General features: G+C 36.9%; 2 protein-coding genes across 4 annotated transcripts in view; both read left to right on the top strand.

Annotated features, from left to right (window-relative positions):
• Positions 1–4,311, top strand: part of Hmt-1 (ABC transporter ATP-binding protein/permease Hmt-1) — a 34,037-nt gene extending 29,726 nt beyond the window's left edge. Inside the window, exons 14-17 of the mRNA XM_089636619.1 lie at positions 73–187; positions 579–719; positions 1,430–1,551; positions 3,852–4,311. Of these exons, the coding sequence (XP_089492745.1) occupies positions 73–187; positions 579–719; positions 1,430–1,551; positions 3,852–4,017 (544 nt within the window). The 3' untranslated portion in view covers positions 4,018–4,311. The remainder of the gene's footprint in view (positions 1–72; positions 188–578; positions 720–1,429; positions 1,552–3,851) is intronic.
• A 5,240-nt stretch (positions 4,312–9,551) lies between these two features.
• Gprk1 (G protein-coupled receptor kinase 1) overlaps positions 9,552–27,850 on the top strand; it is a 406,347-nt gene continuing 388,048 nt past the window's right edge. For all 3 annotated transcript variants that reach the window (XM_089636618.1, XM_089636615.1, XM_089636617.1), the window contains exon 1: positions 9,552–9,983. In XM_089636618.1, coding sequence (XP_089492744.1) covers positions 9,871–9,983 — 113 coding nt within the window. In that variant the 5' untranslated portion in view covers positions 9,552–9,870. The remainder of the gene's footprint in view (positions 9,984–27,850) is intronic.

Here is a 27,850-nt window from a genome sequence, read left to right as displayed (position 1 = left end):
TTCTGCTTGTTAAAATATGTGGAATTTTTTTGTGAAATGGTGATTTGATTACAATTTTGACATTGTTTTTAGGTACAATATCCAGTATGGAAGAATAGAATCACCCGATGTGGACGTGATCTCCGCAGCCAAAAATGCCGACATTCATGAAAAAATTTTGACGTTCCCCGACGCATATGATACGCAGGTTAATTTTATTAATAAAAACTTCTTTTTTTTCAGTGTTTAACCCTTTGGTCTTCAGCTTTTTCAATAAAAAATAACAAAATTTTGGAGAATAATATTGGATGATGAATGGATATATTTGGATGACAAAGAGTTACTTGCGTGAACTTTTTTTTTATGTCACAATGATTCCTCAATCATTGTCTTTCGTATTGTACATTAAATTTTGCACCAAGAGAATGGTTTATGAAGATGGTGAGAATGGTGCACCTATAGATCGGCACTCTGAGGCTAAACATATTTAAAATTTTACTGCCTTTTGTGGACTCATTGTTTTAGTGATTAAATTGATGCTGACTTTTGTGAATTTAGTTATGAAATTGTTACTGACTTTTGTGGCTTATTGTTGATAGGTGGGAGAGAGGGGTTTGAGGCTAAGTGGCGGGGAAAAACAGCGCATTGCTATTGCCAGAACAATTTTGAAAGCCCCAACCATTGTTCTGCTGGATGAAGCCACATCTGCTTTAGATACCAAAACAGAAAGAAATATTCAGGTTTGTCCATTTTTTTTTTCTTTATGCATACATTACATATATAAGTAATCAGTTAAAATGGTTTCACTACTTGGTAACTAAATAATGTATTTTACTGTATGTAAAATATTTTACACACTAGCTGAAGCACCCAGCTTTATTCTATGTGTGGGAAAAAGGGATGTGGGTGCTTTTTCGAAATCTCGTGTAGATAATCACCTTCCTCTAGTTTTGAAGATCAAGTGTGCAAATTTTCATCAATCTCAGAATAATATTGTAGGTTTGTATGTAAAAAAAAAAACCACAAACACTCTTCTTTATATACTCATAATAGATATATGTATCAGTAGTTCTGTGAACAGTAGACCTCACATCCAAAAAATATATTTCTAATTTTGTCTTACCAAAATAATATAAATCATAAGATTTGGAAGTAGGTACTTAAATTCCTGCCTAAGTAATTATAAACCATGTTATATTTATATTAAAAAAAATTTCGATTGAGATCCAAAAAAACGTCACTATATTAATGACAATCCTTTTTTAAAACTTTCTTTAATATTGAAAGAATGCAAATAAGAAAGTCCAAATAAACACATTTGAAAAAATAATATTTTCCGAACCATTATAACAGCCACCATCTGGAAATGGTTCAAATAAATTTACAGACAGACAAAATGAAAAATGGTTGAGTTAAAACAAACTCAATCAAATAATATTTTTGATTACAGGCAGCACTGGGCCGAGTGTGTGCCAACCGAACCACCCTGATAGTCGCCCACAGGCTCTCCACCATCATCCACGCTGATGAGATATTGGTTCTAAAGGATGGAGAGATTGTAGAGAGGGGAAGGTTGGTATTTGGGCCATATTCAATGGAGTTATTGTTGGTTTTTTTATCCCTTAAATGCATGACTTTGAAGATATGGAAAAAAAATGTTTGTGTGTGGTCAGATGACAGGAAAAATCTCAATCACTATCATTTTCCATAAAAATCATATTTTCCAGGAAAATATAATAATTAAATAAATAATAAACAATAGCAAGAAGAGGTATGTAATGTAATTTTTCCAAACAACAAACAAGTTTCCAAAATTGTGTAATGTGTAACATTCGGAAAATTATCAAAAATAATTTAAAAAATATGTAGAAACACATTAAAAAATATATTTTCTTAATCATAGTTTTTTCTGCAACAATATGCGGTTTGGTGATATTTTGAATCGAGAAAAAATTGTAGACGTTATTGTAGTAGTATCACAAGATGCATTTAAGGGTTACACAAACAACAGTGTCTTTGCTCTCTACTCTAATGAAAACAACAGTGACTTTGTTCTCTACTCTAATGAAAACAACAGTGTCTTTGTTCTCTACACTAATGAAAACATGGTATAGAGCAAAAGCCTGTTAGTTCAAGTGACCTAATCTTCCAAATTTACAATCCCACCTTAAAACTAACCTCTTAATAATAAGCTTTTTGTTTATTTTTTTAGCCTCTTATTTGACTCAGTTTCTGATTTGTGCAAATTTCGCAACAAAATAATTTATTTCGAATTAGAGAACCAACACTTCTGCCATAGGTCGCATTTGGTGATTTAGCAGGGGTGCCCGGGTTTATGGGGTGACTTGTCCAGGTCTTGGCGACAGATGCTTCTGCCTAGCTACTGCGTGGCAGGCCGAATCGGGAGAGACCAGTAAAGAGAGACTCTTTGACCTCTCCAAATCCAGCCCAACTCTCTTGATCCATCGCCTTGCACAGCAGTGAGGATGGACTCCTAGATGCACTGACCCTCAGATTCCTACCAGAACTTCCTTTCCTCATAAAATAACCCTCCTCATAGCTTCCTTAAGGTGACATAGGTCCTTAAGGGAAATTATTTTCCTCAGGGCCTCATATGCCAGAATTGGTTTGCCTCATCTATTTGTTAGAGCATTTTAAGATAAAAGAATACTTTGACATGTGAAGACACAAAGCAAAACTTGTGTTACCAACATTAGCCATGTTTATAGTTTTGTGGGAATAAAAAAAATAAATCCACCGTGAAGGATAGTAATTTCAGTGATTTTGGTTACCCCAGTTGGCAACGAGAAGAAATTATTATATATATATACACAGAAATGGGGTTTATTATATTTTATTCAATACACCATGCCGTTTTATACATCAAGTCCTGAATATGATGAAAGATGATGGCCCCCAGCAGCGATACATTGATGAATCCGATTTCTGAAGATTTTGGCACATCTCGATGGGTATAGCAGCCATTTCCTGCCGAATTCGATTCTTGAGTTCTTTCATGGTGTAAGGTCGATGTTTAAAAACATTTTCCACAGAAGTCGCAAATGCTTAAAACAGGCAAGCACACATGTCCTTCCACGGCACCCTTCAGAGAGATGAGGCAGGTAACATCTGTCGCGGTTTAGTCATTGAAAATCTAGCAGTAGCACCGTCCTGTTGAAACCAGATGTCTCCTAGAAACATTACGTTGAGCGTTGACAGTCACGGTTCATCCAACGTTTGTTTTTTATTCACCGCTCCACAGAGATGGAAGTGATCATCACTACTAAAAAAGTTGATCTCGCATGAATCCGGTTCAACATTCGAAGCAGGAGGTTTTAACTCTTGGACAATCATAATCTTGTCGGGGTGGAATGATAAGTCTTGATGCAAAATCCTCCTTAGTCAGCAGTCAGCAATGCCCAATGCAATTGCATGCTTCCGGGCAGAGCGCCTAGACCACCGTTTGATAGCTTCTCTCACTCTCGTTAAATTATTGGGTGTTCTTATTGTTTTGGGTCTTCCTAAACCCCTATGTCTTTGTGTGGTACCAGTTGCTTCGGTTGTACACACCTAACTCAAGATTAAATTACGGTGAAGGACGGTATCACAACGCGCAAGATTGAAGTGTAGCCGGAAAGACTGCTGGGTGGCGACGAAAGAATGGTCATTTTCAAGAAACATGCGGACGGCGAAGCCCCGGTGTTGTCCGAACCAAACCATGAATACGGCACAACCCTCCTGACACAGTGAGACCCTCCCAGGTTCCTACCCCAACTACACGGGTGTATCGGCCCTTCAAAACTGCACTGTCCATTTTGCTGCACCCTATATTTTAGATTATCAAAATACTAAACAAAATGTTCAATTTTCAGGCACGACCAACTACTGGCCTCGAATGGAATCTATCATGACATGTGGCAGCAGCAGCTGGAGAACAACCCGGCGGAGTTAACGTCAAGCGGGAGCGATGCCGACCTAATTAAAGAGAATAATGAAGACTTGATTCCCGCATTCGGTCACGGACATGGCCACCGTTGATTTATTATCGCTTCTGATTAGAGAGCGGTCGAGAAAGAAATAACCTGAACTTTAAATTTTTGATAGTATTCTCGATCACTGCCTCTATTCCTGATCAAATTTAATTTATGAATGCACCATGTTTTATGCTCCTACTGTGAATTTTTCGGGTGTTCAATCTAAGAAACAATCGTTAATAACTTTCAAACAGACCAATTCCAAGGTGAAAAAAAATTGTTGAAAAAATGTAGTTTTAGCCTCGTTTTAAGGTTGAATTGTTGACTATGTGTAAAATTACTACATAGTAACAAAATAAATATTTGAATGTGTACAAACTCAACCAACCGGTCACAAATAAAATAATGATTTTATTTGTTCCTCAAGAAATTATTAACGTTTTTTCCTCACATGAACCCTTAAAGTTTCGCAGTATAAGCGTGAATTGTGGTGTGTAATATTCCTATATTAGACCTGCCCCAAACTATCTTAAAAACGCACTGATTCTTGCATAAAAACACTTTCTCTGTCTTCGACATTTGCTCCTTTTCTTTCAATATCATATTTTTGCGTATTGACTTCGTTTGAAATTTCAATTTAATGAATCCATCCAGTGGACTAAATCATCTGCTTTCAATTAAAATCCACTTAAAACATGTTACTAGGTGTCCAATATCAAATTTTAATGAAATACACTAAAATTATGTTATTTACTGTGCCCTGTATGCGTTCATTTTTCATATAAAATGTGTGAATGTCACAAAACTTGCCGCATACAACCGTTATCAGGAAAGCGCTTAGTAAATTTTACCTCTGCATTTAGAGAATTTTACTTATAAGCGATAAGATAAGGCGTAGGCTGTAATGAGTCAGGGGAGGGTTAAAAGGAAGTTTATCTATTGATTAATGGTTATATTTTAGTTATTTTACCAATAATATGTTATTTATTATGTTGGTTACAAATTATGTATGTACGTTTTTTTGTATGTACCTACATGGTTGCGTAAGTGTCACTTTAAATACCGAATTCAATAAATGGAACTATTTTTTCCATTTTTTATATCTTATTTAAATCAATCACTTAGGCCTAGTTGTTTTCCAGAAATTCAAATGTAACATTGTCAACAAATGGCCATTCAGCGCCATTTTGTTTTTTTGACAGTTGAAAGTTTCCTGTTAAATTCCTATTCTAACTCCGATTCAGTTTTTGAACAAATTATGTTCAGCGGAAGAGGACAACTATTATGTTATTAAGCTTGTCAGCTTATTACAATTTGATAGGAAGCTGACACACACCCAGAATCGGCGTTTAGCATGGACCTTTCAAAAAAAAAAAATCTGCAAAACAACTGGGCTTTGGTAGTCCTTTTATCATTTGTTAATTTAGGCTTTTTATGTCCATTCTGAATCATTTTTTAAATCACAATGAGAATAATTTTCTCAATTGAAATAAAATATTTAGTTGAATCCATTTTTTTTTGCTATGTTAAGTAATTGAATATACATTTGCTGTGTTAAGTAATTGAATATACATTTGCTGTATTAAGTAATTGAATATACATTTGCTGTGTTAAGTAATTGAATATACATTTGCTGTGTTAAGTAATTGAATATACATTTTCTGTGTTAAGTAATTGAATATAAATTTGTTACTTAAATAATCTGTGATTATACCCGTAATCACAATGAATTCATTTATTTCACTTGTTATATGTATTATGTAATGTCCTTCTTTTCTAATTCATTGATATGTGTTTTAGGAATCAACACATAAAAAACTTATTTTTTTTTTTTTTTATGTGTTGTTTAAGCCCCGGGCCTGAAGAGGTCAAATGATATTTTCTGTGAACGAAATGAATTGTAATGTAAGTAAAAAGACAGAACATTATGATATAAGTAAAGAAAAACTATTTATTTGTTTAAATAAATTATGAAAAGTTGTTAAGTGTTAAATTTGAGGAAGTTAGAATTCCATACTTCAATCTATGGTACTGCACATAAGGCATCTTTTTTGTTCATTCATTGAATTATAAGAAACCAAGATTTTTGTCTACCGACAATTTTTAGTATAGAGTAAGTATTTTTGGATTTGTGTGAAGGGTATTTTTATAATTTGTATACATAAAAGGAAAGAAGAAAAAAAATTATAATGTTTTTTCTTTTCATATGAGAGCAGAAATGTTGACGGTAGAACCAGACATGGGAAGACTGATTTACAAGAAAGTTTTTCAGTTGCTCATTTTTATGTTGTTTTTGAAATACATAATTAACAAAGTTTGTTATTCTTTCACATTTGAACGATATGCTTAAATAAACATGATGTATACATTATGTTCGTAATATTATGTATTAAAAATATTTTATTTATTGAAATATAAATAACCATTTTTATGCTCTTTGCAAGAACTTCAAGTTTGCCAGAACCTTAAATAGAAAAAAGCTATTAATTTGTTAAGCTATAATTTTTGTAATAATGTCTTGTATATATTTAAGAAAATCATCCTGTGATCACATTTTTTAGAAAATTTGACATTTTATGAACCCTCTTGTTTTGGCAATATTCCTAGTCCTTAGAATGATAAAATACTATTTTAACCAAACATATTTTAATCTTTCTAAAACCAATAATTACATGCATATTGTGTATTTAATTTAAAATAAATTACATACATATTGTGTATTTAACCTCAAATACATAACATACATATTATGTATTTAACATAAATTACATAATTTATTTATAGATGTAGTAGTCCCTTCCTAAAATAATGTCGTAAAATTTTTGTCCTTCATTTTTTTTAATATGTATTCAAATCTTAATTTTGTATGAAATTTGAAATGTTTCATTGTAGCATAATTTTCTCCTTACGAATGTTAAAATGCGTCAATAATTATTATTACCGTTTTCTTTAAATAGTATTGTTTGTATGCATACACTAAAAAGAAAATAAATATGAACATGATCTACTATACCGAAATGAAAGAAAATTGTTGTGTTCAATTGTTCATCAGATCTTTGGACAGACCAATGATAACCATTAAAAGAAGGATTTTGGTATTTGACAATGTTTGATCAATTTCAGCAAAGTAAAATAAATACCTTTCTTTGGGCACAGATCCATTTAACCCTTTGAATCCTTTCGGCCAATAACTGGCCTGAAGAATCAACGAATGCAAGGTGTTTGAGGGTTAAATGCATTAACTACAGGAAGTGATTTTACATAATAGTACAAGTAAAAAAGATAAATATCTTTTTCGAAATTCCATTGTATTTCCATTCAAAAGTCATACCTACTAAAGATGTGTAGTTTGCTTACACGGGGGTTGAAGAGTGGCAAAGTCCAGAGTTTTGATGTATTAACAATTATTGCAAAAAAACAAGTTAACCTAAAAATGTTGGCATTTTGAACAAAGTTATTTATCTTTTATATACCTATGTATTTATTATAATGCAGAATCACTTTCGAAGTTACTACATTTACCCCCACACACCTTATAGAAATGATGACTTTAGATTTTATATGTTGAAGTTCGTCAGTGAGGCGTATTTTATCCATAAATTGTGCAATTTTATTAGGAAGTAAAATTATACAGCCGATATGTAACAAATGAAAAAATTTGATGTGGACAAAATATATGGAACCTACATTTATTTATTTTTTGTGTTGGTGAGTTTTTTTTACTATCAATATGGTGAGGTTTGGTGCCTTTGTGAAATGATGATCAAAATAAAGATTTCAACATAACATGCTTTATTTTTCCAATGACCATAGAATAAATATGTTTCAGTAGAGAAGAAGTATTTTTCAGCCCTTATTGGATTAATAAATATTATTAATTTGACAGTGGCGGCTATTACATGCCCGCTTCGGAGCGACGGTACCGTGCGCCACTCCTGGCCGCTCGCAGTTTAGTGAAGTCCGAAAGTAAGGTAAGGGCCCGTTCCCACTTCCGTTTTCAAATCGGAGGCGGGTCCCGTTTTAAAAACGGATGGCCAATGGCCCTGTTCACACTTCCGTTTTGAAAACGGACCATACTCTACGAAAAAAAATAATTGTCGATTCAACAAAAACATGTTATTTGCTCATTCTTCAGTAATGGTGCGCAATGAACGACGATGAAGCTCTTGTTGTCATGTGGTACTTATTAAAAAGAAGGAAAAAAGTGAAAAGAAAATTTTGGGTACACCCAATCATAGCCGAATGATTTTCTGTAGGAATTTTCCAAGTGTTAATTGGTGAGCTGAGAAGTGATGAACTAAAGTTCTTTAATTATTTTAGAATAATAAAGATTGGATTATTTATATAGCGCCGTTTTCACCATGAAAAATCACCTCAAGGGCGCTTAATGGCTTAAGAGAATGTCTAACACTTCCTTTAACCATCTACTGGAATGAGTTTCAGAGAGCTTAACATATCAAAATACAAAATTGAGAAAGTGCATTTGTCCTGAAGAAAGGCTATCGATATTTTAAAGTAAGAAAACAATAAACACTCAAATATTTTTTATTATGTGTTTATTTAACTAATACGCTCTTCCGTGCATCTCATTAAAGCTTTAAAATTTAAAAAAAGTAAACTTAAAAAAATAAAAATTTTGATGTACGAAAGTTGTGTACACCAAGTGTTTTGTTTTTATTTAGTTAAAGATAAAATATTACCATACTCTTTCTTCGACCAGTGGTATTAAATTTTCGGGATTTATTTCCTTATCCATTATTGTAGTTTTGATTTATTTACTTAACAAAATAACCAAATACAAGCACGCAGCGTGCTTGCTTCCTTGCGACAGGGAGCGGGCGGGGAGGGGTCGGGGTTTGGCGGGGACTCTGCCGGAACGAGTAGACGACAAGTGTGAACAGCTTCATACAACACTATGAGCGAGCGTGTTCCGACACGATTTGAAAACGGACGCGCTGCGTAGGCGAGCCATCCGACAAAAAATGTCGGATCCGTTTTCAAATCGTGTCGGACAAGTGTGAACAGCTCCATACAACCACTACAGCCACTAGGGCATCCGTTTTTAAAACGGGACCCGCCTCCGATTTGAAAACGGAAGTGGGAACGGGCCCTTACGGTTTACAGCCCAGTCCATTGTGAGACTTTGGAGAGGCGCGTGGTACCATCGCTCCGAAGTGTGCGTGTGGATGGGCCTAATGGCTTCTTAAATCAGCTGTTAATGTATAGCATTTGGGCTAGATTGAAACCTAAGTAAATCTGACTTCTAGCTAGATGTTCTGCCCAACTATTAAATTTTCTTAGTAGTGACACGGCTACAAAATGGTTCACTATCATAAAACCAAGAATAACAACTATTTAACTTCCATTGCAAACACTTTTTTTGTAAAAGATAAATGGCAACAAACAAGATTTTGAATTGTCGCGCCAAGACCACAGATACAATGTTGCCAAATCTTTTACCGAAAAAATACCCACAAAAGAGAGCCATCTCGAGTTACTAAGTTGGTAATCCGATGTTTTATATCGCTATCGTTTATGAAAATAGCTCAATGTCGGGAATCCATTATAATGAATAGCAACACTGGTTTTAGAGTCAGCGGGTGTGAGGCGTGAGCAAATGGCTCAAATGTAGGCTGTTTTGAATCCGATCAGCAGCGAAGTAGAGTTTCATTGCACTGTGACATTTCGTCGCGAAGTTCGCGCTGTCACGCGTTTACAATGTTTATTATTTACGAAAGTGTTGTGTCTCTGTACGCGATCAGTGTTTATAAATGGTAGACAATAATATAATGCGTTGTATATGTGCTACGTTAAAAAAGGTTATGTCTTCCCCTCAAATAGGTGAAAAGTTATATTGAATCGGTGTATGTGAGTGTTATTTTGTAATAAAAGGAGTGAGTGCCAGTGATATCTCAAGATGGCGGACCTTGAGGCAGTTTTGGCCGATGTGAGCTATCTCATGGCGATGGAGAAGTCTAAATGCACACCAGCGGCCAGAGCCAGCAAGAAAATCATCCTGCCGGACCCGAGGTATGCCGCCGCCATCTCGTATTAGAATGTCCCCCGTTCCGTCCTATCCTCTGGGGCGAAATCTTGGCCTCGTTTACCCACAACACTAGCAACAAACAGCGTACTAAAAACATCTTTATTCCACTGTCCCCCAATCGACACTATAAAAAAATGTTTTATATTCAACAATCGTGAATTATGGCTGAAAACGTTGTCAGGATATGTCAAAAATTAGAATGCGTGACCATGTATGGAGCGCAAATTGACAGCTGAAAGTGACACACCGATAACTACCTATATATATTTGTTATAAATAAAAGTCAATAATATTATAGGTACATATGAAACTAATAATTTTTTTTTTCAAAACTTAACATGAAATAATTTTGGTAATTATTTACCTACGACTACCGTTTGAGAAAATATTCCGTACATGTTAGGTTAGGTTGGATTAGGTAGAATTAAATCACAAACCAGTCTATACAAACCTAGCAATTATTTACCTACGACTACCGTTTGAGAAAATATTCCGTACATGTTAGGTTAGGTTGGATTAGGTAGAATTAAATCACAAACCAGTCTATACAAACCTAGCGTAGCCCACAAACTATTTGAAAACTGGGATATAACTCTAAAGGGGACGCGAGCAGGCGTTATTAAAGGGGCAATTTTTTGTAGTAGTAAAAACGGTAGTCGTAGGTAAATATTTACCATAATTTTTTAAGACGCCGGAAAATGCGCGTGTAGCGAAAAGCTTCTATATCTACTAGATAATATAATTAATTATTCGTTTTTAAGACATTTTCATGTATAATGTTTTTTAAGCACCTGTACGTATAAAGTACCTACAACTAACATTGTAGAGCCTCGTTTCGCAAACATCGTTATCTTCACTTTCACATTTAACACTTATCCCGTATTTATTATGAATCACTTTATTCTGATCAGAAACCGGTATGAATGTGTATTTATTAAATCCCGGTTATTTTGTTTCCACTGTATTATCATCGAGTAAAGTTGTTTTCATTCAATTCTGACTGGAATATTTGCGTAGTGATTATTTTATATTAATTTTTTGGTAAGCTACATTAAAATGTACCTTTGCAGTAGGTACTAAGCTGGTAATATACCTGAGGCCGAGATAAAACGCATCAACATAATTGTGAGATTAGCGAATAAGTGTAATTAGGTATTTGCTCATTTGGCTAATATCATGAATCCACGTACCCTACATAAAAAAGCGTTTATTTATCATTGTTCTATATTTTATTATATACAGTCATTGGCAAGCTATGAATTATCGGTAATAAGGTTGATATTTTTACGCCCGATAACTTTTTTCCAAACCTATCCATTTTTGTATACGCGATAACTGATTTTTTTATTATCTAATATTTGTATTTGTACAATAGATAACAGATGTACAATTTTTATATGTTATACGGTGTTACATGGGAAAATAAAATAAAGCCTCTCCTTACAATAAAAAAGACAAGGCTGTTGTGTTTGGTGAGGAAATTCTAGCTCATTTATATATAGTGAGTGAATAAACTTTCAGGGCATAGGCAAGCCGTCACTTTTTTTACCGATTTTCCATAATAAGAAACTTGTTTGACATTATTACTCCCGATAGTATTTTGATTTTCCAATCTCTTCGTTTTTATATGGAAGCAAATTATTCTTTCATTCTCTATCATTAAAAAAAAAAACAACGTTTAAAGGGGTGGCCTCACATGTATGAATACCAATTTCAATTTTATATTCAGGAAAATCGCTATTTAAAATGGTGATGGATGATTTTAGCAAATGATAACTCGGGCCCCCTGCAATTCCGTCCAATGGGCATGGTCCTATGGGTACGAGCCCAGGGCCCCCGACCCGAGGGGGCCTGGATTTCATGCCCATAGACGGGGCCGCCTAGGGTGTATAAGTCATCGGACCATAATAATAATCGCAATATTTTACTAATATTTAAAGTACCCTTGAAATGATTTTGTCAAAGAATGCCGCTGTACAACTGGACATCATCTAATTACAATAAATTATTATTAAGACACGTACAATAAATTGAAAGATAGCAAACACGTCAATAATTTTGTTGTCATGCAATTTAAATGTAAATAATACAAAGTCTATACTTTTATCGACATAACTTTTTAACATTAACTTCGCACAAGAGGCCCCGATAGAATATAAGTTCCTTATGGCATAATATGTCATCTTTGGGGACGCTGTGAAAATGGTACACACTGAGAACACATGACTCGGAAAATAATAAATCAAATCTTGCATAGGGCCCTAACCTCGGAGGGGGCCCCGGCAAGGTGCCAAAATGGTACACATTGAGGACACATGACTTAAAAGGGTTACTTTGCCCTCCGACCCAAACTATTTTTCGCCTGTTGTGCTTTTTCCGTATTCCTTTGAATGTAATAATTCAGATTCCACTCCTTTCACCCGCACCATATAGTTACCCTAATTGGGGACACCGTGTAAAAATTTTTCCGCTTTTCCGTGTCTTTGAGAGGGTTATAACAAAAATATCCACTTTCTTCTCTCCCACAATATAGGTACGCCAATTGTGGATATCACGTAAAAAAATCGCCCGCAGCGCTTTTCCGTGTCTTTGAGAGGGTTACAACAAAGTTTCCACTCCCTTCTCCCACACCACATAGGTACGCCGATTGTGGATTATAGTTAAAAAATCACCCGCAGCGCTTTTCCTTGTCTTTGAGAGGGTTACAACAAAGTTTCCACTCCCTTCTCCCACACCACATAGGTACGCCGATTGTGGATTATAGTTAAAAAATCACCCGCAGCGCTTTTCCGTGTCTTTGAGAGGGTTACAACAAAGTTTCCACTCCCTTCTCCCACACCACATAGGTACGCCGATTGTGGATTATAGTTAAAAAATCACCCGCAGCGCTTTTCCTTGTCTTTGAGAGGGTTACAACAAAGTTTCCACTCCCTTCTCCCACACCACATAGGTACGCCGATTGTGGATTATAGTTAAAAAATCACCCGCAGCGCTTTTCCGTGTCTTTGAGAGGGTTACAACAAAGTTTCCACTCCCTTCTCCCACACCACATAGGTACGCCGATTGTGGATTATAGTTAAAAAATCACCCGCAGCGCTTTTCCTTGTCTTTGAGAGGGTTACAACAAAGTTTCCACTCCCTTCTCCCACACCACATAGGTACGCCGATTGTGGATTATAGTTAAAAAATCACCCGCAGCGCTTTTCCGTGTCTTTGAGAGGGTTACAACAAAGTTTCCACTCCCTTCTCCCACACCACATAGGTACGCCGATTGTGGATTATAGTTAAAAAATCACCCGCAGCCCTTTTCCGTGTCTTTGAGAGGGTTACAACAAAGTATCCACTCCCTTCTCCCACACCACATAGGTAAGCCGATTGGGGATTATAGTTAAAAAAATCACCCGCAGCGCTTTTCCGTGTCTTTGAGAGGGTTACAACAAAGTTTCCACTCCCTTCTCCCACACCACATAGGTAAGCCGATTGGGGATTATAGTTAAAAAAATCACCCGCAGCGCTTTTCCGTGTCTTTGAGAGGGTTACAACAAAGTTTCCACTCCCTTCTCCCACACCACATAGGTACGCCGATTGTGGATTATAGTTAAAAAATCACCCGCAGCGCTTTTCCTTGTCTTTGAGAGGGTTACAACAAAGTTTCCACTCCCTTCTCCCACACCACATAGGTACGCCGATTGTGGATTATAGTTAAAAAATCACCCGCAGCGCTTTTCCGTGTCTTTGAGAGGGTTACAACAAAGTTTCCACTTCCTTCTCCCACACCACATAGGTACGCCGATTGTGGATTATAGTTAAAAAAATCACCCGCAGTGCTTTTCCTTGTCTTTGAGAGGGTTACAACAAAGTTTCCACTCCCTTCTCCCACACCACATAGGTAAGCCGATTGGGGATTATAGTTAAGAAATCACCCGCAGCGCTTTTCCGTGTCTTTAAGAGGGTTACAACAAAGTATCCACTCCCTTCTCCCACACCACATAGGTACGCCGATTGGGGATTATAGTTAAAAAATCACCCGCAGCGCTTTTCCTTGTCTTTGAGAGGGTTACAACAAAGTTTCAACTCCCTTCTCCCACACCACATAGGTACGCCGATTGTGGATTATAGTTAAAAAATCACCCGCAGCGCTTTTCCGTGTCTTTGAGAGGGTTACAACAAAGTTTCCACTCCCTTCTCCCACACCACATAGGTACGCCGATTGTGGATTATAGTTAAAAAATCACCCGCAGCGCTTTTCCTTGTCTTTGAGAGGGTTACAACAAAGTTTCCACTCCCTTCTCCCACACCACATAGGTAAGCCGATTGGGGATTATAGTTAAGAAATCACCCGCAGCGCTTTTCCGTGTCTTTAAGAGGGTTACAACAAAGTATCCACTCCCTTCTCCCACACCACATAGGTAAGCCGATTGGGGATTATAGTTTAAAAAATCACCCGCAGCGCTTTTCCGTGTCTTTGAGAGGGTTACAACAAAGTTTCCACTCCCTTCTCCCACACCACATAGGTAAGCCGATTGGGGATTATAGTTTAAAAAAATCACCCGCAGCGCTTTTCCGTGTCTTTGAGAGGGTTACAACAAAGTTTCCACTCCCTTCTCCCACACCACATAGGTAAGCCGATTGGGGATTATAGTTAAAAAAATCACCCGCAGCGCTTTTCCGTGTCTTTGAGAGGGTTACAACAAAGTTTCCACTCCCTTCTCCCACACCACATAGGTACGCCGATTGTGGATTATAGTTAAAAAATCACCCGCAGCGCTTTTCCTTGTCTTTGAGAGGGTTACAACAAAGTTTCCACTCCCTTCTCCCACACCACATAGGTACGCCGATTGTGGATTATAGTTAAAAAATCACCCGCAGCGCTTTTCCGTGTCTTTGAGAGGGTTACAACAAAGTTTCCACTTCCTTCTCCCACACCACATAGGTACGCCGATTGTGGATTATAGTTAAAAAAAATCACCCGCAGTGCTTTTCCTTGTCTTTGAGAGGGTTACAACAAAGTTTCCACTCCCTTCTCCCACACCACATAGGTAAGCCGATTGGGGATTATAGTTAAGAAATCACCCGCAGCGCTTTTCCGTGTCTTTAAGAGGGTTACAACAAAGTATCCACTCCCTTCTCCCACACCACATAGGTACGCCGATTGGGGATTATAGTTAAAAAATCACCCGCAGCGCTTTTCCTTGTCTTTGAGAGGGTTACAACAAAGTTTCCACTCCCTTCTCCCACACCACATAGGTACGCCGATTGTGGATTATAGTTAAAAAATCACCCGCAGCGCTTTTCCGTGTCTTTGAGAGGGTTACAACAAAGTTTCCACTCCCTTCTCCCACACCACATAGGTACGCCGATTGTGGATTATAGTTAAAAAATCACCCGCAGCGCTTTTCCTTGTCTTTGAGAGGGTTACAACAAAGTTTCCACTCCCTTCTCCCACACCACATAGGTAAGCCGATTGGGGATTATAGTTAAGAAATCACCCGCAGCGCTTTTCCGTGTCTTTAAGAGGGTTACAACAAAGTATCCACTCCCTTCTCCCACACCACATAGGTAAGCCGATTGGGGATTATAGTTTAAAAAATCACCCGCAGCGCTTTTCCGTGTCTTTGAGAGGGTTACAACAAAGTTTCCACTCCCTTCTCCCACACCACATAGGTAAGCCGATTGGGGATTATAGTTAAAAAAATCACCCGCAGCGCTTTTCCGTGTCTTTGAGAGGGTTACAACAAAGTTTCCACTCCCTTCTCCCACACCGCATAGGTAAGCCGATTGGGGATTATAGTTAAGAAATCACCCGCAGTGCTTTTCCGTGTCTTTGAGAGGGTTACAACAAAGTTTCCACTCCCTTCTCCCACACCACATAGGTAAGCCGATTGGGGATTATAGTTAAGAAATCACCCGCAGCGCTTTTCCGTGTCTTTGAGAGGGTTACAACAAAGTTTCCACTCCCTTCTCCCACACCACATAGGTAAGCCGATTGGGGATTATAGTTAAAAAAAATCACCCGCAGCGCTTTTCCGTGTCTTTGAGAGGGTTACAACAAAGTTTCCACCCCCTTCTCCCACACCACATAGGTACGCCGATTGGGGATTATAGTTAAAAAATCGCCCGCAGCGCTTTTCCGTATCCTTGCGAAAGTTGGAACAAATTTTCTACTCCCTGTGCATCACGCAGCGTGCACAAAAAATAGAAAAATTAACCCACGCACTGCCAGTGGGTATTATGTGTTCTAAAATACCCAATATCGATGCATTACATAATATGCTAAATGCATGACGACGATACGGTTAAAGTCCGCAGTAAGCACTAGATATTTCCTACACCTTTATATTAAAAAAAAAATCTGTTCTGTTTAAAGGATAGGTATTTTGTCCTCAAATCCAACATTAAGTTTTGCGTGAAAAAATATATGTTTTCATTAAAATCAAATTCATAATTCATTTTTGCCCACTCCAACCCCCCACCCCAAGGACCCATTTGATACGTTTGCTGACTGCCTTTTGGGTCTGATCCGCCCCTGGTGATGGCCATCGTCATAATCAAGGTAAAATATCACAAATTTGAATAATCGATTTACTTAAATTCTACACGTCATTAAGTTGACAATCGATAATAATTCATTTGATTATTTCATTGTTTCAGAAACACCGGTAAATTATGGTTTACCCTTTAATCCCGAATTAAGCTACTACGGTTATAGATTAATAAAACATTAGCCTCAATTTACACGAAATTAAACTTTGACTGATACTATATTTTGTGACATGAATTTAAACAGTCATTTTGAACGGTTAATCCGTTCTCACTAACTTATGCAGGTCCGGACATGAACTTGAAATCAGCACGGGCATTTTGAAGAAGATTTAAATTTACTCACATTTAGAAAAACTGATTTTTTTGTATATTTTTTATTTATTTATATTGTGATACCGTATTATTAAAATTATTTAAGAATTACGCTAATTTCGCAAAAAAAAATAATACAAAAACATTCTGCAAAAGGACGGGTTGTTTCAAAGAATTTGAACAATTCTTCAAATTTCAAAATTAATTTTTAAGTTCTGTGAAAGGTACTTAGGACGGGTTGTTTCAAAGAATTTGAACAATTCTTCAAATTTCAAAATTAATTTTTAAGTTCTGTGAAAGATTTTTTCAAGTTCTGTTATTATTTCAGTTTTGTCAAGCAACTACCCTAAAACAACACTCTGTGAAACAACCCATCCTTAGGACGGGTTGTTTCGGAGAATTGAACAATTCATCAAATTTCAACGTTCATTTTCGGGTTCTGTGAAAGACTTATTCAAGTTCTGTTTTTATATCATTGTAGGCTAGTTGCTTGACAAAACTGAAATAAAAACCGAACTTGAAAAAATCTTTCACAGAACTTGAAAATGAACGTTGAAATTTGATGAATTGTTCAAATTCTCCGAAACAACCCGTCCCTTAGTCTTTAACAAAAATTTGTGTGAAAATGTGTTTTTTTAATAATCATCAATTTATATTATAAAAATAAGTGTACAATGTGCGTGCCGCTAAAGCTCAAAAACGAGTCTCGGTACGATCAAGGGAGTTTATATGGTGTGGTCGCTCTCTATCCCCCATCCATGAAGAAGGCTCCAGCTTTTACATGGAGGGCGTGCGTTTGAAGATATAAGAGCTGTGAGTTTCGCCCTCGTAATTTCTAGAACAGTCCAGAGCATTAGAGAGTATTCGAGAGCATTCCACACCATTCCAGAACATCCCGGAACATTCTGGAATGTTTGGGAATAGTCTGCAACGTTAGGGAACATCCCTGATCACAATGAACTAAAAATTACATGCTGTTTCCCGATAAACTTGACAATACATTGGTATCTCTAAATAGTATAAAACAAAGTCACTATCCGCGTTTGTCTGTTTGTGCGCTTAGTTCTTCTAAACTATGCAACGGAGTTTAATGGGGTTTCCACTATCATTTAGAGAATTTCTTCCGAAAGGTTTATATATAATATAATACATGGATATTATATTTATTTAAAGTAGAGAAAAATCGAACAACGCCGGGTATATGTAATCTACTTATTATATAATTTTATTTTAATTATCGTCAACGTAACAGAATCGTTCACATGTTTTCGCATCACAGCAGTTTTTGTTCCCTCCCTATGCTCTGTATACACACGGGGAAAAAACGCAAGATGATGATGATTTGTATAGCGCCGCTTTTGTGAGATCTCACCTCAGGGGCGCTTTACAGTTGATGAAGGTATTACAAAAATAAAGTGAAATTAAGTTAAATAAAATGAAGTACAGGAACAGGTGACAAGAAAATAGAAGATGGAGACTCTGCAGCAAGAAACCTAGGTGGTGAAGAAACTGGACCAGCTGCTGCAGCGAAAGGGTGCACCGCGTCCACCAACAGTGCCAGCACGAGGTTCGTCATCCGTTCAGGTATGTGTCTGCTGCTAATAAAGCGCTGACACAATATCCTCTCATTGATACCAGGCCTTGGCAGCACCACTGTGACACTCGACGAAGATAGAGGATGGAGATTCTGCAGAAGAATCTTAGGTGGTGAAGCTGTGGTCCAGTTTCTTCACAATCCACCGCGACCACCAACAGTGCCAGCACGAGGTTCGTCATCCGTCCAAAGATGTGTTTCTGATGCTAATTAAGCGCTAAGACACAATTATCCTCACATAGATAACAGACCTTAGCAGCACCGCTGTGTCGATCGGCGAGTCCATCATTCATCTCAATGTAATCTTGTTCCTGGTGATTGTGTTAGTTAGTGGTGCATTGTGCCCGCAATAAAAAGCGACGGTCGGGATAATAATTTACTCTGGGCTTAGCGAAACACTTGTTAGGACCTTCAGAGTTTCCGATAATTCCGTTGAAAACAGCTGGTGTACCTACAATTACCGATCCTCTTCCCAAGTTTAAGTTCAGCGAATTTCGAATATTTATTTAGCATTTTCGATAATTCACTTTTAACACACTACACTCTAATCACATTACTATAAAGTTCTGATTGCTGGTTGTTAAGTTTATTTAAAATGTTGATTGACAGATTTTAAAAATAATTTCAAAGAGATGTGGCCTCATTTCCCTTGAAAATACTAAAAAAAACACAAAGCGGTTGGAGGACGCGAGAACGCGTCCGGCTGCGACGAAGGGCGCTACAATGTACCGAAATATTTAGCCTAACATTTTTTTAACAAAAGAACGCCACAGGCAAAAATTATCTCCAAGGAAATGCAAATTGGGTGGTTGAATCAAAGTATTGGGAATGGACAAGTTTGTCGCTTTCCATTTCGTATTTTGTAAAATAGAACGGAAACCTTTTATTGTTTTTGATCATTGCACCAGATAACGATTGTTGTCAAATAAGAAATATGAAACTCACTTCCTTTACTTCTATATTCTCAGAAACAACATTTGGTCGTGTCCCCTTGTAAAATGGAACATTGAAAAAATATTATCTAAAGCGCGCACAAAAAAAGCGCCGCAGGCTACAATTATTCTAGGCCCAAGGTTAAAAATGAATGCCGTTGATTTTGAGCACTAAAAGGCCCGCGGGCCGCATGTGAAGGGCTCGCGGGTTGTGCACCACTGTGTTAGTTAGAGCTATTGATACAATAAAGCTAGTCACACACAAGATATATAACCAAATAATATATGCTGATATAGGCCAAGCCCACATATATTATCAGTTTAGAACTCTCGTTTGTAACTAGTTAATTCGTTGGGCGTCATGTTGATATGCATAGGTACTTAGTGTATCAGGTAGATTAAGCAGAACGAAGGGTATGGTTAGGTATACAGAAAATGCTGTGTTTTCAGATGTCGGATTTGAACCGACAATCCCCAAATAACTAATTCAGGGTTAGCGCCAGACGGTATAGAAACACGTCAATGTCGGAGAGCAATAAACAAATAAAATCGCAGAGTTGGGCCTAGTTACCCGGGATAGCAAAAGGTACCGTTATGGCAAGGTTTGTGGATTGAAAAGGACAAGTGGGTAGATATATTATTACAGTGGGAACTATGAATTATTTTGATACTATTAAAACTATACTGATGCTAATGGGCTGAATTAACGAAATACAGGATGTGGAGTTATCCGACCTGATGATTTCGAAGACTGGCGGAGCACTCTCCATAAGGTGGTATTGGCGTACCCACCACATGTTGGCAATCATTGGGTGAGGTGTGTTCAGGATGCGTCTGCCCACCAGCTGCGTGGCGTGCCAGATCGAGAGAGGCTGGTTTGGGGAGACCCATTTGAACAGGTCTCCTACCCAACTCTTATACCTTTACCTTCACAGAACTTCTCTCCTTCCTTTCCTTAAAATAGACCGTCCACGCAGCATCCCAAAAGATGACATAGGCTCTGTGTTGGCTGGCCGTCTCCAGAGAGAGCCACCATCCCCGGAGATGGGTAAACTTAAAACTTATTGTGGCCAATGATCTTTAACTTTCGAGACTCCAGACTTCGGGTGATGCTCATTCGACAACTCTGCCGCACAAAATGAACCAATACTACCAACACCCAAATGTCTGTGGTAAAGGATCCGGATCTCCACACACCGAAACTAAAGGCTAAAAATAGTTATTTTTTCTATGAAGCACTATACACTGGTCTATGGCTCTTTTACAGATTTATTTATGTTACACTATCAGCGGTGTGCCTTCATGTATTATTCTTGCGATGATGCATTTATCTATCTACATAATATGTATAATTTGAACGTCTGTATAAAGTTACATCAAAGATCGACCCGACCTGTCGGACATTTGCCCGATTTACCCTTGGGCCAGTCCGGCCCGGAACACATTATAATAATATGTCGTCAGGTGTCTCAATAATTTGAACATAATCTATCGACTACATGGAAGTAGAATGCTTCAGTTTTCCGAATACTATTTGATTTGGTTTACAAGTTCCCACACTCGCCTTATCTCGGGTGGAGAAACTAATCGATTCTTCAAATACCTTTAAAACGGCGTTCTTATCCGCGAATAGAGTGCTCCTATTTGCCTAGTTGCTCTTGAAGACATTGTCACTCAAATAAGTACAAAATAATATATAACTTACATTTATACTGTAAAATTATTCTAATCTGTATTTTTGTCTATCCCATTAACCTTACTTTTCAGGGGTATAAAAGCATTTTTATTTGAGATTAGGCATATATATTTTACAACTCCAGACAGGATGCCCTGAGGAAAATAGTTCCCCTCAGAGCCTATGGCATGGTGTGGATGGTCTTTTCAGAAAAGGAAGGGGAGGAAGTTATAGGAATGAAAAGGGGTATGAGGGTTTGGTAGGAAACTGGGGAAGGATGTATGAATCCATCCCTCCCACTGCGCTGCAAGGCGATGTCCTGAGAGTCCTAATGGAGAGGTCATAAGGTCGCCGTCAACCAGTCTCACTCGGTTCGGCCCGCAACGCAGTTAGTGGGCAGACGCATCTGTCACCCAAGACCCGGAAAGATCTCACCCCATGAACATGATCACCCCTTCTAAGGGTACGTATACATTTGCGAACCGAAATGCAAACCGTACCACGAATTACGGGAAAGGAACGAATCAACTGCAAGCGGCGTTTCGCGCCATTTGCGGTTGATTCGTTTCTTTCCCATAAATTGAGGTTCAGTTCGGCTCGCAGATGTATACGTAGCACGTCACCAAACGCGAAATCTCCTATGGCAGAGGTGTTGGTTATCCAATAAATGTTTCCCGGGGCGGCAGTACCGGTACCCGACTCCCAAATTGTAATATATTGGCATGTAGTGCCAAATTGGCATTTGGCGCCAAAAAGGATTATTTTTGAAGCATTATTAACATTATTTAGTATTTATTTATTATTAGTGGAATATACAAGCGGTAAATCGGTTAGTATACGGCATAATTGGAGTTGATTTTGTGGCAGGTATAACTTTTTGGTTTTAATCTTTCGATACCAAGTAAATTGAGTTCGAAGATGAAACATTTTTATGTTAAATTTGAAAAAAAATCGGTTGCTACGAGGTTACTGTCACTCACAATTGTCTTAAAATGCCTCGAACCGTGGCTGGCTCCAAACATTTTTTAACCCTCTAATTGCCGATAAAAAGGAAAAATTTAAAAAAAGACAGAAACGAACAAGAAAATATCTCTGCGATTTTTATAACGAAATATTGGGAACATTGACATTGGACATTTGTCACTAGAAACGGGTCGTTTTTATGAATCGTCCTCGATTTCAGCAGCTCGGCTCTGGAAAGATTTTGCTGACCTCTGTGTTTCGTTCCTCCTACAGCATGCGTCTCTTCAAAACCCTTGTTCACTTCATCCTCTCCTCAAAAAGACACGCAACATAACATCCCCAATGATGACGTAGGCCCTGAGGGAAATTATTTTAACACAGTCCCCAATGGAGTGCTGGTGCCTACTGCTGGTGATGTGTGGAAGTCAGGCATGGAACTGGCAGAGAAAGGATGAAAGTATACTGAATGCTGTAGAAATGAGATCCCTGAGGCGTATGTGTGTTAACCCATGTATGTCCACATCAGTGACCAGATCTGAATAGCCAGGTACTCCTCCACCTTCCTCTTCCCCACCTCCTTCACCTCGCCAACACTTTCAGCCTCACAACATACCCCAAATGGGGATGCCATAGTTTCATTGGCTCTAAAAGATTTGGTGCATTTGGGACTCTTGTGCGTTATTAGCAATAACATAGCATTTAATTAGCGCAGTTTAGTGTCATTTCACTTCAAGTGCGCTTCAAGTAAACACTCCACAATATATTCAAGCCTAGTAAACGAGGCATCTTTTGACCCATTGAAGTTATACTATAATTACGAAGGGGAATTATACTATTATTACGTCCGTTCATGGCGGTCTTTTACTTTTGATATAAATATATATTTTTTTAAATGGCGTAGTTTAAATATTGTTTTATTGAATAAAATTAAAAAAATATATTACTTGTTTTTAATTTTTTTCTTTTCATATATGCACAGATGAAAAACATTCGGTAGTACTTTTACAATTTATTGAACATATGACCTTTTATAAACAGTTATGAATTAAAAATATTAAAAAATATATATTTGATTTTAACTGAGTGGGAGAGAACATGCATTGATTTAACATTTTTTCGTGTAAAATTTTTTTATAGTCTATTATGATGGACATAATAAAGGACTTGTGCAGAAAACCATAAAATATTGAAATATCCCTCGTGCCATCTTAAACATTGAAATATTTGAGAAGTTATGAGAACAGTCACTCTCAGTAATAATGTTTTGGCAACTTTGAGAAAAAAACGCATTTCTTACAGGTAACTTACAAATAAATTATAACATTTGAATAAGTATCAACTACTTATCCTGACAATTTTCTTAACAATTTTTTTAGAAGTTATTAGGAATGGAAATCCGACAGGCCTTCTGATTTCCATAATAATGTCAATGATATTAAAATTATTTATGTAGGTTAGGTTTCTAGTAATTACTACGTTATAATTATTCAAGAATAAACCAGTTAAAATGTTTTAGTTATTGGTATGATTTAACGCTAAAAATACATCACACAACCCAAAATAACGTTCTACTCCTAAAAAAACAATTTAAATGTTATTTATTATCTATGTAATAATATTTTACAGAGTAGGTTTGTAACCTACGTACGAGAGAATACTGATTTAATTAATATAGCGATTTCATAGAACGAAATTCGAATTCGATTCTATAGAAATATTGCAAAGAAAGCTTGTTATTATTTCATAGAATGAAATAGATCGGGGAGAATGGGCTTGTCTACAGAATGGAAACCACGCGTTGAATTGACTTTCGTTCTATAAATTTACCGTTGTTTCGTATAGATCAGGTGGGAACGTGCCATAATACAAGATACGACAAATTAATATGTTTACATGAATTAGCTTGGATGCTTTAAGGCCCCGTAGTAAGCGTTCAAAGATGATTTGAAAGGAAAATATGTAAATACGAATGTTAGAGGGAGCGCGCTAATATTTAAAAAAACGATGAAAATAAGCGAAAATGGTGAAAATATTTAATAAAACACGACTCGTTTGAAATAGAGGAAAAATCTCTCGTCAAATGCTTTAGTTGCATTTAAAAATACACTGATTTTTTTCATGCCTATGACATATTAAATAACAGAACAAAACGTGTTTTTAATCATTTTCGGAGCTTACTTTGCGATTTTTTTGTATCGAGGGAATTTCATATAATTAACGTTTCGGCATAACAAGTGTATATTACATAATATTATCTAAGGACGGGTTGTTTCGGAGAGTTTGAATAATTCATCAAATTTCAACGTTAATTTCCGGGTTCTGTGAAAGTCCTATTCAAGTTCTGTAAATAAATCATTATAAGCTATTTGTTTGACAGAACTGAAATAAAAACAGAACTTCTTTCGAAAATCTTTCGCATAACTGGAAAATGAACGTTGAAATTTGATGAATTGTTCAAATTCTCCGAAACAACCCGTCCTTAAAAAAAACCTTTTTTCTGGAACTTAAAGAGTTGACGAGAAACTTGTTATAAATCGGTAGAAATTGTGTATGCGGCGGCTTAATGTCAACTGTTAAGTAACTAAAATGGCAAGAATACAGCTGCCATGAAGAATGTGGTAAACAAAATGATAAATAAACTTTTCATTTCCAGTGACATTGTTCGTCTGGCTTCTGGCTTCACCCAAATTAGCATCCCACACACGGATTTTTTCCCGCGTTCTCGTTGTTTCAAAAACTGTGTTGCCAGAGTTGAAATTGCACCCCGGGGCGAAAAACAAATGAGGAACCCTCATTACGCTCATTACGAGTAGAATATTTTCATCAGGAATAAAGTCGGGGCAAGTTGTTGTCAGTTATTCACCGGCCGCGTGGAATATTCACGACACCCACGGTGTCCATTACTACCAGCCTGCCCGGAATGGATGGACTAAGTTTGGTCACGCGGGACCAAGCGTTTACCCCAAAGGTGGTGAGTTTTTTTTCAAACTTTTATCGTGCGAACTCTGGAGGACTCAACTAGGATGTAAGGGATGCGGAAATTGTGTGTATAAACCTACTGTATCATTTTACAGCCATATATATATGAAGTATCTGGTTAAAAGTCACTTAGTAAAAAGTAATTAGAAGAGATGTATCGCGAAAATGTTAAAAAGCATCCTTCTAAAGACACATGTTGTTGGAAGGAGGAAGCACAGAGGCCGGTAAATCGTTCCACAGCCGAGATGTTGTACGCAAGAACGAGTCGTTGAAACGACCCGTTCTCATTCCAAAAATGTCAACCGTGTACATATGTTGGGCGCGCGTTTGGCACGTTTCCCGACTATGCGCCTGTGCCGAAGGGATCAATGATGCTAGTTCCTCAGAGCATCTTCCATTGTAATACCGATAGAACAAGGACAGCATACCTACCTGACGCCTGCGCTCTAAAGATTGGAATCCGTTTGTTAGGAGAGAGTAATCTATCAAACAAACCGCTCGTTTTTGCAGAGTCGAGGAATTTTTCAGGTATTTTGGGGGCAGCCAAAGACCTCCAAACCAGCTTTAATACTAAAAAGCAACTTTGAACACTAATTTTGCCAAGGAAGTAAACTAACCATTTTTTAAAGAAAAATTTAAAAGCACGAACGTACATAAAGGGTTCCTTTAGCACAATGCAAATATGGCCATCCTGATTTTGTATAGAAAATTAATCAATGCATTATGTAAATTTTCTTTGAAAATAGGGCATATTGAAGCATACGCCTATCAGTTTATATGCATGATTCTTGCGACTATGCATAACTGTCGCTTTATTCTTGCCTCACCTCCCCCTTACTGCCGTTTAATACCCCTCCCTTGTTGCCACTGACGCTACCACCCCACTTAACTGCTCCAGAGCCCCCAGGGGGCGATGGCGTCCACTCATCGTCACTGATATCTGATTTTTTTGCATACAAATTTAAAAATAGTTTTTTGCATGTATATTTCGACTGTGGTTTGTTAAAATCCCTCAAGCCACAAAATGAAAACTTTACTGGAAACGATAATAACGAATATTTACGGATTCGAAACATTAAAAAAATTGAACTTTATATTAAAGCGGGTATCGGTTTCCACTACGCCACCGCACAGTGGGCTGAAAATCGCCTTTCATAGACATAGAGACTTGAATTTACAAGGGTATTTTTTTTGGCTAGAAATGGATTTTGCTGATCATTACTATGCTATAAAATTTCGTACGAAGCAATTGCGTGTACAAATGAAGGAGTTATCATTTTTTTAAGAAAAATTGGTATGGCACTGGCATTAAAAATGAGGCTATCTCTGGAATCATAAGGTTGGCCATTCTATCCTTACACACAGATATACTACTATTTATTTGTATTTTTTGACATACTTCGTATTGTGGCGCAACTTGTGATTTTTTTTTAAAATCCTCAAAGTTGAAAAAAACACTTTTTAATGTTGATGATTCATTTTAATGCTTAAATGCTTTACATATGAGTATGCTTTGTCTAGTTTACAAGATTTTATTTACACTGCAATCCTGACAAAATTCAAAATTATGTCAGGATCAGATCAAATCGCATTAGGTGTCAGAATACTGTTGCAGAAACTGTAGGGTTTACGCTCGGAATGCCAGCGAATCTGTAGCGGATTTTACGGTGTTTTGAACCTTAAAAAAATCTCGTTGCATACTAAAATAAATTTTATTCGCTCGGTAAGGAAATAATATAGCTTACCATTACTCGTTTGTCGTTTCGTCACTTACTTACACTGATTTTTCATCTGTGAAAAAGCGCGTCGCAATGTATTAACTTTTTTTTGTTTCATTGTACACCCCACTGTATTTTTATTTTTTTTATAATTTATTTTTATTTTTAATAATAAGTTTACATGGTACATAATTCATTTTACATCTTGGGACTTTTTACTACTCTTCCATTGAAAGCATTTGCTTGTGTATGGAAGGGGAGGGTACATAAATGTTGGTTAGTTAGTACTTAAATAATTCATTGTACATAAATGTATGTTTGCTGTAGTATTTTTTTGATAGTAGTGAAGGATAATATATTAATATAATAAATTTAAAAAATGAAAGGAAGTTATGGAAAACAAAGGATATTTGTGAGATTATTTAAGTGACAGTAGTTTTTTTTTTTTTTTTTTAGAATATTTTTAAAGTGTCTCTTGACAGAGAGTAGTATTCGGGTTTTATCATTAATGCTTCTGATTTCTTCTGGTAGACGATTGATTTATTTGCAGAAAAGTCTCGTAAGACTTATTTTTAGTGTATAATAAATTTAGCTGGAAAATATAAGAAAACTCAAGAATATTGTCGTATTTCTTTATTATATTAAATTTTTGTTTAACATAATGCTGGATATAATCTTTGAGAAAAAAGCGCTAACCGAACCATGGATTATGTGAAAGGAATCCCTCAATTCGTGTTTCAACTCGCGCTTTTTTCTCATGTGTGTGTACACAACATTAGAAAGAAAAAAATCAATCCTCTGAATATAAGTAGCTATCCTGGTTAAAGTACATAGGACTGACATATACGATTTTTATAAACATAAACAATGTTTTTCAAAAAAAATATTTATTACGAAAATAGTGTCAGCCGACGCATGGCGGGCCGCTCTGCATTTTAGCTGGCGCACTAAGGGGGTATTTCACTATCTCTGATTATGTTCTGACTAAGCACTAATCCGCGGATTAGTCATTTTTCGTTTTCACTATATCTGAATAACGCTAACCCTCGGGTTAAAGTTCGATTTGACTAATCAGTGCTCGAACCTCACGTTAGGCGCTATTCCTCGAATCAAAGATGGCGTCAAAACATTCCGA

Source organism: Hesperophylax consimilis, chromosome 10 (genome assembly GCF_061612785.1).
Source record: "Hesperophylax consimilis isolate HC1 chromosome 10, BYU_Hcon_1.0, whole genome shotgun sequence".
Classification (NCBI taxonomy): domain Eukaryota; kingdom Metazoa; phylum Arthropoda; class Insecta; order Trichoptera; family Limnephilidae; genus Hesperophylax; species Hesperophylax consimilis.
Note: the sequence above shows the minus strand (reverse complement) of the source record. Positions and strands in the feature narration are given on the sequence as shown.